This window comes from Motacilla alba, chromosome 19 (genome assembly GCF_015832195.1).
Source record: "Motacilla alba alba isolate MOTALB_02 chromosome 19, Motacilla_alba_V1.0_pri, whole genome shotgun sequence".
NCBI classification, from domain to species: Eukaryota; Metazoa; Chordata; class Aves; order Passeriformes; family Motacillidae; genus Motacilla; species Motacilla alba.
In genome coordinates, this window is record NC_052034.1 from 7627000 (window position 1) to 7641731 (window position 14732).

Genomic DNA, 14732 nt, shown 5'->3' on the forward strand with positions numbered 1-14732 from the left:
GCCTTTAGGAGTTACTTCTGAATCTCCCACAAGGCTTGACCACGTGCCAGCACACCCACCCCAACTCCCCAAGGAATCCAAACCAGACTCTTGCTTCTGCCTTGGGAAATCATGGAGAATTCTCTGGCACTGCCAGAGAAGAGAGAGTGCCCGGAGGCTGGAGGGTATGTAACCTGCTGAAGCTCTCTGTGCACTAGGCTGAACCCTTCACACAAGCCAGACCCACAGCTTTAGAGCTCAGCATGATGGAAGGTTTATTTAAAAGTCATGGAAGTATAAAAACTATAGATATTAAAGATATTTCAGCAGTCTACTGAGCCATGCCAGGCCTGGCTGAGTCCATGGAGTTTACTCCTGCAGCACTGGAGCTTGTTTCTCTTTTCTTTTCTTCTTGGCTTTGTCTTGCTTCTGCTGGGTCTCCCGGACAATATTCCCCTTGGTTTTCTTTGCAGCTGGAACCTGCTCAGCTTCATCGCCTGCAGCACCTTTTCTTTTTCTGTTTTTCCTCTTTCTTTTCTTCTTCTTCTTGTCAGCCGCAGCATCTCCATCAGCAGTGGGGGGGTCCCCGCCGCCCGCCTTCGCCACCCCATTCTCCCTGCCCCCCCTGCTTGGGTGCTTTTTGCTGCCACCAGGCACGAGGCCTTTCTTACGCTTGGGGGTCTCTGTTCCCAGGGGCTCTTCCTCTGGGGCTGGTTCTCCATCCTCCCCTGGCTCCACCCCATTCTCCTGGATGCCTTTCTTGCGATTCTTGCGTTTCTTGGTCTCTGGCAGGAATCCTTTCTTCTTCCGCTTCAGCGACTCCGCTCCCTGGGTGGGCTTAGTGGCTGCCTTCTCCTTCTTGGGCTTCCTGCAGAGAGAATGCCAAAAACCAAGAGCAACTTCATTTACAGCCAGGGAACAGTGTGATCCACGTGACAGGCAGCCCACGAACAGGCAGCAGCACCAGAAAGGTGCAGGAAGCACAGGGTGAGTATCACCCCTGGAGGTGGATTTCTGCCTGTGGCCCTGGCTTTCTTCTCTTCTGGCAGCACAGGACATCAGACATGTCAGTGACAGGACATCAGACATGTCAGTGACAGGACATCAGACATGTCAGTCAGCTGTTACAGCCCCTGCCCATCAAGGACAAATCCCAAGATGCAAGCACACAGAACAGTGAGCCCGGTATTCCAAACAAGCATTAATGAGGGTCTCAACCCCGCCAACCAAGGAGCTCCATCAAACTCCACCCTGCAGTTGCTGCCTTGACTTCCTTTCCCCTCCCAGCTCCCTGCACAGCAGCAGGACAGGCAGGCAGGCCCCGGGGAGGGTGGAATGCCAGGGTGCAAGGCCACGTACGTGTAACCGAGCCAGCGCATGACGTTCCAGTAGAGAGAGTCGAGCCGTGGAGAGCTCCCAATGTCCTCCAGCTGCTGCAGGGTGAGCAGCACCTCCTCCACCTCTGCCAGCTCCACACTCAGCTTCTGCAAGAGGCAAGAGAGGCAATCTGCAGAGGGGACTGGGGAGGGGCACTCACAGCAGGGCAAGGCCATTCCTAGGGAAGGCTATGGCAGGGATTCCCAATCCTGCCTGGCTCCTCCCTGAGCCTGTTTGCACCACTTCAGTCTGGGGCCAAAACTGGGGAGTCACACCACACCATCAAGGGCTGGGTTTGCCTGAAAACCTGAGCTTTACCAGGAAAGGCAGGAGTCTAAGAGAACTGCAGTGTCATAAAAAGAACTGGAGGCTCCTTCAGTCTGCCCTGCTCTGCTGTCCATGGCTGGGAGCAGGGAAAGAAGACACCAGACTCTGTACCCATCCAAGAAAAGCAGCAGCAGCGTGTTCAGCCTGGTTTCTAAAGGTCTGGCACCCTCTCCTGTTACCCACTGCTTAAGCTCCTTCAAGCCAGGCAGAAAGGGCTGTCTCAAAGGCTATTCAGCTCCTACAAAAGCCTTGGAAATAATCTCTCTTCTCCACCCATGCTCCTCTTAGGTCTTCACAAAGAAACAGGCTGTGGTCTGAGCTCTGGGCTTATCAGGAGGAAACTGGACTTCGGCAATTCTGCTGCCTGTGGTGTTTTCCTCCAGTAAATAAGACCACATTAGGGACATATTTTGTCACCTATAGAAAATCCTTGCATGCTCAAAAAAGTAATTTTTTCTTTTAGGGAAAACAAAGCCCCAGAACAAGGCTTCATCTCTGCTCTTAAAGCTATGAAGTCTGGTTTTGGGAACCATGATCTCTGGAGTTCAGTGGAGAGGAAAGAGCAATCACCTGGGATAAACCCCCCCTCCCTGTACCTCAGGCTGTATTTCTGCTGCTCAGAAAGCAGATGCCACAAGTGTTTGCTGAACACTGCACAGATTCTCCTCTGGAGATCAGCTCATGAAGAGACTGTGGATCACTCCTTCAGACAGGAGGGCTCTTCTGCCCTCAGATCCAACCAGGCATTCCCTCTAGAGGTGCTTTTGGTAGGAAGTGAGGTGGGATGTAGCAATCACATGGCAAAATCCAAGTGTGACATTGAGAAGATCCTCGGAAAGCAGCCATTTGTCACATACTGGGTCACACACTCACCTGCCCTTTCACAGTTTTAAGGAGAAAGTTCAACAGCTCCAAGCTCTTGGCAACTTTCTCTTTCTCAGCCTTCATGATGGGTTTTCCAAGTGTTTTCAAACACTGCAAATTAAATTAGAAGATTGAGAAGAAACAGACATTAGATGGGGAAACAAATCACACTTCATAGGAGAAAGCAGGAAAGAAGTAATGAATGGCAGGATTCACCTGTCAGCAAAGTAATACTGGAACACAAACCCCACCAAACTCTGGAAAAGCTCAGGAAGGCACTTGGTGAAAGCTTCTGATACCCAGTTTAATTAAGAAACAATATTACAGAAGCACAACCTCGCTGCTGTCCATAGCTTCTAAGCTAAAGCACAACTGGAGCTGCTGTCCTGGAGAAGAAGAGGTAAAATAATCCCTGACCCCACTCTGGAAAGGCCAAGGAGCTGCCAGACAAGAGACACACCTGATGGACCACAGCTGCTCAGCTTCAGGAGCTGGGATTTACACATTAAGCATTACTGCAAAAATCCATGAGGACTTATGCCAGGAAATCCCAGGTGCCAGCCTGCAGCAGGGCTTGGCAAGCTTAAGTTCACTGAAGTAACTGAGGGGAAAATCTCCCCTGTGCTCTCTCTGTGTGCTGCAGGGTTTCTGAGACAATGAAAGGTCTGGCTTAGAGGAAAAGCATGCCAAAGATAGGTCACATAAAAGCCAGTTATTTACAAAAAGGGCAGAAAATAGCCATAGAAAGGCAGCTGGATCAAAGAGGCAGCCCAGTGGCTCAGGGGCACTGATCCTCTGCCTGCAGCTGGTCCTTCATCCCTGCTTGCAGGGTCCTTTTCCTCCCCACTCCAATCCTGTGTGGGCACAGCACAGCAAGCCCCACACACACCACACTAATATCTAGTAGGATTTGCAGGGACAAGGGTGCTGTAGACAGTGGCCTGTCCCATCAAAGCCTGTTCCTCCAGAGAAGGCTGCTCCTGTGGCCAAGCTCTCCTTTCCCTGGAATTTGGACATTTCAACAGAGCCAAGGGGCAAAGCCATCCCATGCTCAGCATCCTCAGCTCCTCAGGCTGAGAAGTCCCTGTCCCAAACCTGTACCCAGCAGTGGGATGTCATGTTCTCTCACAGATCCTGTATTCCAAGCAGATGGGAAAGAATTTAAGGACTCAGCAAACTCTCCTCCATCTACATCAGCATCAAGCTGGCAAATAAAATAAAAAATCCTTGCAGACACTGAGAGATGTAGGAAATCTATTCCCCAAAACAAATTCTTCCAGGAATGACAGAAGAGAAAAAATAATGATGGCCAGCAAGAGTGCAGGGAACACTTTTTAGCATAGAAAGTGGGGATGCAAGGTCACATGTCTGCAAAACCAGCAGCCTTCAAGTAGAATTATTCACTATCTGTACAGGCTCCCACCCTGGGAGTATCTTTTTTAAATAATAAAGATACAGTTATGTCCTGTTCAGGATGGTCCACTCAAGCCCTGTATTAGAAAGCCATTCTGCTGGCTGGAATTCAAGCTGCAACTTCATCTGACTATCAATAACTTGCTAATTACTCTCTCCTGATAGAGACAGATGCACGGCATCTCTATTCCAGAGCTGTCATCAGCCTACAAGGTCACACAATTCCACAGCCCTGAAGTCTGCCAGGTAAAAAGAGAGACAAATATAGGGGGTGTGATTGGAAAAAGAAATAAATGTTCCCATGTAGGATGTAACACCCCATGGGTCAGGCACATGCAGCTTATTAGGCTTACCACTAATAATAAAATAATAATAAACAAAAAAGACTGATTTACATAAACATTTTCTTTAAACATTTTTTCTTTGTAATTTGAAGAACAAAATATTGCCAGGCTAATGGTCTTCCTTGTGGTTAGGTCCCCTTTCAGAGAGTCTATTAGGTTGAGATCCTTATTTTGCTAAGTTGTGCACAAGTTCACAGTGTGAGAAAATCAGCATGGATTGTCAGCTCCTTGGGACAAGAAGAATCAGGGCAGTGCTGTGAGATGGAGCCAAAGTGAAGTCAACTGTCATTTCATCCTTTCAATGTACAAACACTTTAGAATTAAAAAGGCGTTAAAAATAAATTGCATTTTCTCTTCACTGTACACGAGTGATGTGGACAACTGCATTTAAATCATGCTGGCTTGGCTCTGCCTGTTCTTGCTGCCCTGATGCTTTGCAGGGTTTGAAATAAATCCTACTGAAGCCAACAGAAAAGTTCTGTAGCTCTGAAACAACACCCGAGGGGCTGATTTTCAGCAGTACACAAGTTTTCAGGTGCTGGGAAAGCTAGGACATGCATCTGGTGGGGGGTACCCAACCAAATTCATGCAGACCTGTGGAAAGAAAAGAGTGGCTGGCCCAGCTGGAGATGGAAAACATCACTAGTCTAGGGACTAAACCTGTGTATTTAAAGCAGTGTTTTGCATGAATCTGGAAACACAACCACACTTCCAGCAGTATAAATAGCCAGAAGCAAACTGGTACAATTTAGATGCTCTGCAAACCAAGAGCTCCCTGCTGAAATGGATCACTCGGAAACAGCTCTCCAAGACCAGGAGGAACAAGGAGGGTGAGTGGAGAAGCCAAACAAGCGGCAGATAATTCATCCCTACAGACTGTACAATTTTCTCTGGCCCAGAAGAAGGACTGGCTTCAAGGAAGCTGGATTCAGATAAAGTTTTACTATTTCCCAACATTTGCCTCCTCCCTTTCCCTTCTGCTACAAAGGGTGTAAAACAAATTTGCTACTAAAACACAAAACCACCACCACCTCTGTATGTGGTAGGTAGAGACAGTGAAGCCTCCCTAAAGACTTGATCCCAATTCCTGCTCAGCCCAGAGTCTTATTATCTTCATCTCAGCACTCAGAGCTCTTCCCATTAGCATTCCATGAGATGGTATCTCTGATGAGGCATTGCTTCATTCTCCTCCTCCAACATCAGGGAGTGCAGAATGGAGCATTTGCTTCCATGGGATTTGTGTTATCTGCATTGTTTGCTTCCATGGGATTTGTGTTATTTGTGTTAGCATGAGACACCAACACAAACATGCTCCCTGGTTATGTAAAAGAAGCTGACTTTGGGCTGGGACTGCTGGCAAGCCTGAGAAAATGGATCCCAGGGAATGACATCCAAAGCCTCTTCAATGGGAACTGGGTCCAGGAGTCAAAAGCAGCTTTCTCAAGAATTTATATAATTTAATCTCAAGTAATTATAAAACTTCTTACACAGGACACCAGCCATTGTCTGCATGCTGTGTTCTGCTCCCTCACTCAGGTCCCTGAGAGATGAAATCAGCTCTGCCACCCCAGTTGCAGAGGTCAATCATTGTACAGGCCTAGCCTGATTTTATTTGGGGAATGTACACCATCCAACCATAAAATCAAAGCAAAAGCTGTTATGTAACAGATGGCAAACATGCCTTTAAAAGAGAAGTAGTATTTCAGCCCTCTGCAGCACCCTGGGGAGAGCCTTGAACACTGATCAGATCACAAACACTTGCACAAGGCTGGTAAAGATGTGTTTTACATAGCAAGACTGAGGCACAAAGCAGGGGTTTGCTTCCAGCTATGCTACAGGTCCGTGCTGGAGAGTTAAAGGAAAACCCAGAAGAACTTGTCTAACCACTATTCTGTGATTCTCTGCCATGTGCTGGTGCACAGGTATCCAACTCCCTGGCCTCTGAAAGCACTACCAACCCAAGGGTCACACAACCCCATTACACAATTCCAAAAGCAGAGAGACCTGATGATTTATACCCAACAGCTACACTGGCATCACTTGCTGATTTATGTTGCTTTTCTCCCGTTTTCTGCTTTTCTTACTCTGCTGCTTCAGGAACAGCCAGTCCCATTTCACAGGATATCTCAGCTCCAGCTCCAGCTCAGCAATACCTGTGATGGTTAATCATGTCTGCACATCTGAGCTGTCAGCAGATCCGGGCAGGTCATTTTCCAAAAGGAAAAACTATGGAGGCAATTTTCACAGCTGGAACTCCCATCTCACCTCAAGCCAGCACAGCAACAGAGCTCCTGCCTCACCCTGTGTGGATGCAGCTGGCAGAGATGGTTCTGTCTTGTTGTGTCAGACATGCTGCTTCCAAAAGCCTCTGGCTGTTTCTGGAGGAGGGCACTCCTGGATCCAAAGCTCTCTGCTGCTCAGATGTCTACAAGAAGAACTGCACACTGCCAGCATCTTAACAATCAGTGGGGTTTATTGCATCACTCATTCCTGTGTCACACATGGAAATACCCCAACTACTGCAGGATCCAGCCTTTTGCTCCATGTCACACTGCACTTCACAGCATTCCCCCATCTTCACCAAGTGTGAACAAGTTAGTCAGAGCACATGAGGTACCTGCAGTAGCTCAGTCCCACAGGCAGAACAGAGCTGGCAGGTAGTTATAACCTCACAGCTCAAAGTCCAAAACTCCCCTGCAACCCATCACAGCACAGGGGCTGTATGCACACCCAGGGCCCAAGCCAGCATCCCAGCCAGGGCCCAGCTCCCCTGCAGGGGAGATGCCAACACGCTGGGACAGGGAGCCATGCAATGTTTCTGCAAGTCTCCACACCCACACCTGCCTGCACCCCTGCCCCTTCCACAGGGACCACTGGGGGACACGCTCAGCCCACACCCACAAGACACAGCAGAACTCCAAGTGCCACAGAGTGCTCTGCCACCAGAGACAAGCTCAGCTCCCAGCTGGGAGTTTGAACACCATTTCATATTTATGTGTGGCATTCATTCTCTGAAAATATCTTCTCACCCAGGATTTTTCTCCTGGGAAGCTGAGAAGCCTCAGAGAAAAGGGAAACGATTCTTATCTCATTTGCTTCTCCTGTGTTGTGCTCTCATGTGGAATGTGTTTGGAGATTGTTCACCCACAGGTGATTGTTCCATTGGGTTCTGCTGTGAGTTGTTTTCACTCTTTGGCCAATCAGGGCCAAGCTGTGTCAGGACTCTGGAAAGAGTCACGAGTTTTCATTATTAGCTTTTAGCATTCAGTAAGTATCTTTTCTGTATTCTTTAGTATAGTTAGTATAGTATTCTGTAATATATGATAGTATTGTAAAATAATAAATTAGCCTTCTGAGAACATGGAGTCAGATGCATCATTCCTGCCTTCGTTGGGACATTCCCAGCAAATACAGTATTTGTGCATTCCCAGCATGTCCTTCAGCCTAGCTGAAACAAGCAGCCCTTCCCCTCCATGGGATCAGCCTGACAGATCCATCACAAAGAGCTGCAAAGCCCGGCCAGGCTGCATTCCTGCTGTGCTACCTCCACCGTGCCCCTCTCCCACACAGCACAGCAGGAGCTGCTGGATCCACGTGTGCACTCATGGCTGGACACCAAGGCCTCCTGCAAACACACACACACAACCCCCCAGCACCTCACACCACTGGGCAGCCTGGGGCTCCTCAGGTAAAGCCTCTTCTGCAGCAGCAGAGCTCAGCAAAGGTTCCACCCCACAGAGGCCTGAGCTCCCAGCAGTGCCCCAGCCCCCTGAGCAGCAGGACCCCAGAGCAATGGCACAGCCTGGGAATTTGCTGTGGTGTGGCTCAGGTGAGTGGAATCACACCCAGAGGAGCCCAGCGAGCTCATTTGGGGTCCTACAGGCCGTGTCCAGAACCTGAGCCAAGGCACAGGATATCCCATGTCACCAGGCAGGTGAGGCTCAGGAAGGGCAGAGCCTGAGAGGCTGAGCATGAACTGAGAAGCAGCTGAAAGGCTGCAGTGCTCTGGGTGCTCACAGCTCCTGGTACTGTCCCACAGAATGCTGGATGCTCAGAATCCCCTCAGCTGTCACTGTGCTTGTGCTCCTCCTGAGAGGGAAGAGGTGAAGCCAGCAGCATTCCCCCATTCACAGAGATGCTGCCACACAAACCACAACAGAGCCAGGAGTCAGCTCTGAGCTTCCCAAACCCAGACAAGCCAGCCCCAAATACTTCCTCTCATGATAACAATCACTACACAACAGATCCCAAAGCAGAACTCAGGCCTAAACCAGGGAAGACAAAGAAGAGAGGAGGGAAGAGCAGGATGTTCTTCTCTCCAGTTTTCATCTGTCCAGAGCCACATCCATTTCCAACCCATGGACACCAGGTGACAGGCACACCACGAGAGGCTGTCCCACCATCACCTGGCCAGCAGCAGCTGCTGCTGGGAGCACCTAAAGGCAAAAAGAAGCACTGACACCCCTCCTCCATCCATTTTCTCTCACTAAGTTTCTGAACATTGAAAGTACAAATGTTCAAAACTTACTTCCTTGCATCTCTAACACAAACAAGTCATGAAGAAATGCTCCCAAAGGGTGGGAGCCACCAAGTCTCTGCTTGCCCCTGACTGGGAAGAAGGGAAGGCAGGGGACTAAGCAGACCCACATGCTGAAGGGTATAAATAAAGACATTTCTGGTGATGTTTAATTTGGCAATTATTAGAGGAAAGAGACAAAAAATCCAGAAGCCATCCTCACAGAAGATGTCGACACTTTCCCAAGTTTAATGATCTGGATTTTTTTTTCCCCAAAGGCCATATAAAAATGCAGCAGGGAAAAACCACACAGGACAGCTGAGGGAACAGAGGAAAAGGAAGTCTCCACAGAGACATCCAGTATTCTGAAAGCTATCAGTTAAATCAGTACTGGCCTCATTTTACAAGCTAAGAGGCTGAGAAAGGGCAATGAATTAAGAATTTATAAAGATGGACAGATAAAGGTTCAGGCAATCTTCAAGGAAAAAAATGAAGGATGGCTTTTTTAGAGATTTGATGAAGCCACTTTAATAATTTATCTCACTACAAATTAAGACACTGATAATCAAATGTGATGCCCTTCAGGAATTAAGGGCATGTCTACACTGGAAGGCCAGACAGTGTATCCCTCTCTCCCCTACACATTCTCAGTGGCTCCAGATAGTTATTTTAAACCCTTGCTGAACAACACCATCTACAAAACCCTGGAATGCTGTACAATGGCCTTCAGGGAGCACACAGGAACTTCCACACGATATGGAAAGGAGCTCTGGGGTTATCTATGCCATCCCTTCCCAGGCATGTCATTCCCTATCTGTCCTCATCCATGCCTGCCCAGTCCAAGCCTAAGTGTATGGAGGCATCAAATGCATCTCACTGGGATTATGTGATGATCTGAAAGCCTCCAGAATGGTGACTGGGAGTGCTTTGGTCTTGCCCTGAACCTAGATATTGGATTGTGCTTTCACAGTGCAGGGTGCCTTGATCCCACCTGGGTTTCAAACAGCCAAGTGGAACCCTGTCTGCTCTGGCCAGTCCTTATGACACTGACAAAACAAGCAAAGGGAAAACCAGCAGCAAAGTTTGTCTCTTCTTATGATGTACTTATTGCAGAAGAAAAAGGAAACCCTCAGGAAATCACTGTGTTCAAGCCAGAGAAAGCAGTTTTAACAACAGTTTTCTGAGGGCTGTTCTGTTTTGAAGCTCACAACCATCTGAACATGTATTTCCTGGACTATTTGCACTCCCTTTGACTTTCACATCATAACTGGGAGTTTCAGCATAAGTTGGGATTTACACAGAACACCTCAGATTTACACAGAACACCTCAGAGTTCAGGAGGGCAAGCTGGTCCCTAGGAAAGGGATGGCAAAAAAAGGTAATGAAATGATGTATTCAGAACCTGGAACTTCCTGCCCTGAATCTGTCAGTGAGTTACTGACAAATTGGTACAGGTCGCTCCAAAGCCAAGACAGCAATTCTGTAACATATAAAAAGAAAACATAAATATATCTAACAAGGGAAGCAAACACCAAAATGTGGCTCCAGTGACAACTGGGAGAGCTGAAAGATCAAATGGAGAGATGCTGGATAGAGTAAAAAAGAGTGTGTGGGCCCTAGCAGCAAACCCAGGGATCCCTCACCAAAACTGGGCGAGAGCTTCCTGTGTGGAATGGGGAACTGGATCTCAGGCTCTGCAGCTACTTCACTGTGTTACTGAGGGCAGCCTCAGCCAGCAGAGGTGAGCTGGGACAGAGATCATTGTCCAACACACAGGGATGCTCTGAAGCCAAGTTAAGAGATGGCCAGATTGTCCAGGCACAGAAAAGGTCTCTGAGATGTCTCAGGAGACCCAAGTTTGATTCTTGGCTCAGCTCCCAGCCAAGGAGTGTCACCTGTAAAACAGGATGAACAGCTCTACCAAACCAAATCCATTATGTCTTGGGTTTCTGCAAAATACTTTCTCCATTACATCAACAACTCAGAGCTTTGAACTGCCTTTGTAAAGCACTTTGAGACCAGCTGATAAAGAACAAAGCTCTCCAAGAGGAAGATGTTTCTGTCAAATGTTCCAGCATCCCAGGTGAGCTCTGTCACTCACAACATGAACTCTATTTCTTTATACCACGAACACAACTGAGCCACCCAGATCCCCAGTCAGAACAGACCTGAACAACTGTAGCAAGATTCTGCTTTGTGTAACCATATGGGATTTGGAGGCAAAAGTGTGTCAGAGGTGTTTTTCTGCTTCCTCACCTTTGCAGTGCAGGGCTGTGGACAACACTTTCTGCCCAGGTGACCCAGCAGCACCAGCCAAGAGCACCAACAGCAAGCAGAGCTCTCACACAAAGAAATCAACTCCAAAGTACCTGATGGGACATCCAGCCCTGCCTCACTGACTAAGGAGGGCAAACATGGATCCCTCATGGCTGTGATGTATGTTTTATAAGCATGCTTAAACAATTTGGGAACAAATAAGGTCAAGTTGGCTTATGTAAGCACAAGAGCCACTGCCTTGCAGCAGCTCGAGCTGCTATTTCAGGAATCTGTCTCTTCACTTAATGTTCCTGGCTGTTGATTCTCCCTCATCTGCCTCTTAGCTTTGCCTGCATAATTCAGTGATATCCAAGACTGCACTTGTCTCACATTGCCTCTTCCCCAGTTCCAGCTCACATCCCTGCCTAACCCACCCCAGATTTCCCTGGTGAGGATGCTCCTCAGCAAGGGATCTCAGCAGGTATTCAGTGCAATCCCTCAGGCAAGACAGGATAAGCAGGCAGGCATCAGGAGATAATATCTCCTCCTCTGTGACAGCCTGAAGCCTGCCAGGGCAGTCCTGCACCTGGAGAGCTACAGCCTCCTAGCTGCAAATGTGACCCAGGACACAGAGTGTGGCACAGCCTCCAGGTGACAGTGTCCTTGTGAGCAACAGCACCACCTCAATTACAAGAGCACATCAGGTAAAGAGCTGCAAACCTCTCCCTGGGTTAAAGAAAGGTACAAAATTCACAAACAGAATTTTTTTCCTCTTAAAGCTATTTGTGAGGGACAGTGGCAGGAATGGCCAATGACAAATACAGACGTTTCAGCCAGAGGCAGGGCAATAAATATCATAATTTTCCACAGCTTTCAGTCCAGGTTCTCACAGGTAAGCACCCACAGCAGCCAGCACCTACTCACTCACATACCTCTAAAACCACAGCTGACCTAGAATGGCCCATGGAGACAAGTCTCAGAAGAAAAGGGATGAGACTGAGCTGCAGGAGAACTCAGAGCTCTGCAAACATCCTCCCAGTCCTCCAGCTAAGCAGGAGTGTGTGAGGACAGCAGTGGCAGAAAGGGCTGTTGTTCAGTCCAAGCTCTTCCCAAACAAACTCACCCCATAACTTCAACATGGGGCCTGGAACTTCTCCCCACCTGCAGCTTCTCTGTCAGCCAAGCAGACAGCTTCCACCTGGAGATTCAGGGCTAAGAAACCCTTCAGCAAGTTACTTCAGGGGTGGAATAATCTCTTTGACAAATACATACTTCCTACAGATTCTAAATTTGCTCAGTTCCCAGCCTCTGACTTCTACTACAAGAGATTTTTTACCATCTTTAAAAGAGATCAGCGACACTGTGAGTATTGTTTTACTACAGCATAGAGCACTACATGTTTTTACAGCTCTTAACCAGAGAAGTGAACATTTTTGCAACACCAAAAAGACAAAGCATTTCTTTTGCAGCTTTAGAAAGTCTTTCAGCACAAGTGCCAGCCTTTGGTTATGAATCAAAACCATTATGTGGAATATAAAGTCCTTGACCCCTTCTCACTACAGCAATATTGAATGTGCAGCTGGCCCAGCCCCACAGAGCCCCACCAGCACATGGGGGAGCAGGAGGAAGGGAGACAAAACCCCCACATGTATGAACACCACAGCAGTCTGTAAAAAGGTTATCTCAGGACTTTTTCAGGCCATAAAGAGAACCAGCAGCCATATGCCACTGCCACTTAACAGTACGGGAGGCCTCCTGCCCACAGGGTAAACCTTGGACAACCCAAACAAACTGACAGTATTTCTCAGGAATTTTTCTTTAAACACACATGACCACAGAAATGAGAGGCACTGAGGAAACTTTAATAGCAAAGCTCATCTTAATCTTGGATGGGTTGCAAGTTGCTAAACTCTCCCTGAGAAGAACAACATGAAGGCATTGTAAATGTTTGTGGTTTCCCAGTGAATCACTGAGTTCTGCATGCATTCAGCTGCTAGAGAGAAGCATGGAAATGACCAGGCTGGGAGGAGTGGCATGTTTTATGTAGCTGAGAAACAAAATCATACCTAACTCCACCCACTGGATTCCTGATGTAATCTTTAAATAAAAAGTGTGTAATGAAACTGAGGATCCAGATTATAAACATCATCTTTAAATTCCCTGTTTTACACTTGCTTAGATTTTGTCCCTCCTTGACAGAAACAAACAGATCTAATTGTTCTGTTTCAATACAGCAAATTACAGAACAGCCTAAATTACCATGTAGCCAGCATGAGTAAGTAATGAAAGCTACCCTTAGAAAGAGGTCATTATTACAGTTACGTAGGAACTCCAGGATGGAATCTCCCATGTCATCAAGTTTAGTCACCACATCACAACATTAATTTGGCTGCTTGGTTCCCCCCACATCAATCCACAAGAATAAAAGTGAATGGCGTTTGCTTCTTCAACCTCCTGTCCCACAGATCATCTCTCACACAACAGCTGCACCCAAACACTGTCCTCAGGTACAATCTGCACTTGCCACTGACTCAGGAGCCCTGCAATTTCCTCCACTGTTTCTTCTGTACAAATGATTTTCCAATGCATTTTAAGGTTTCCCTGATGAGCAATACTAGCAAGGCAGTCTGATCCATAATGTCTGCAATGCACCAGGAGTCAAAAGTCCAGTGCACCTCAGCTCTACTTTTGTGGCCCTGAAGTTCATTCCAATGCAGAACTTGCATGACGTGTCCTGAAATTAATGTTCACAATACCATTCCACTGTTTGTCATTTTCCTTTTTCTTTTTTTAAAACACCTTAAATTGATCTGTATGAGTGTATTCCCTAAAATCCAAGCTCTGTCTCTTGGATGTATACACAGCCTCACGGAGCTGCACCAGGAACACCACAGTGGAGTTCCAAGAATTCTGCCAGCCTGGTGGGCACTACTCAGAGCTGCTGCCATCAGGCACAAGGTCTCCAAGACCACTTAAGCTGAGCCCAGTCCCAGACTGCAGCTCTGAGACCAAGCACCAGACAAATGAGAGCAGCACCATGAGGTGTCATCTGTACTTCAAACATGCTGGAGTTTGTTACCTGTGTCACTTGGCTGATGCTCCTGGTGATCAATCCCTCCCACTCCTCCTCTGTAACGAAGAGCTTCAGTTCATGAAGTAGCAGAACTCTGTGGAGAAGCAAACAGGCCATGGCCTGAAAGACAAAGGGGAGAGAAGAACATGAAACTCTCCAGGGAAGGTGAGCAATGGAAATACCCTGCTACAGTAAACAGCTCCACACACCATGCAGGGGAGGCAGCTTATCCTCACCTAACAGGTGTATCACAGACTGATCTGGGCTGGAAAGGACCCTAAAGATCATCTCTGCTCCCCTGCCAGGGACCAGAACAGGGACAGGGACACCTCCCACTATCCCAGGTTGCTCCAAGCCCCATCCAACCTTGCCTTGGACACTTCCAGGGATGGGGCAGCCACAGCTTTCCTGGGCAGCCTGTGCCAGGGCCCCACCACCCTCACAGGGAAGGATTTCTTGCTAATATCCAACCTAAATCTGCCTTCCTTCAGCAATAGGCTCTGTTTGAAACCATTCCCTAGCTCGTTCCAGAGTCACCCCTCAGGAGCCAGGGTGGTGGGTTTTGGTTGAATGCACACATAGA

The 14732-nt window shown here is 47.8% G+C and overlaps 1 protein-coding gene across 1 annotated transcript in view; it reads right to left on the reverse strand.

The window, feature by feature from the left end:
- Positions 1–229: 229 nt before the first annotated feature.
- Positions 230–14732, reverse strand: part of MYBBP1A (MYB binding protein 1a) — a 56051-nt gene continuing 41548 nt past the window's right edge. Inside the window, exons 24-27 of the mRNA XM_038158225.1 lie at positions 14156–14269; positions 2557–2658; positions 1339–1463; positions 230–847 (exon numbers count right to left, since the gene is read on the reverse strand). Of these exons, the coding sequence (XP_038014153.1) occupies positions 349–847; positions 1339–1463; positions 2557–2658; positions 14156–14269 (840 nt within the window). The 3' untranslated portion in view covers positions 230–348. The remainder of the gene's footprint in view (positions 848–1338; positions 1464–2556; positions 2659–14155; positions 14270–14732) is intronic.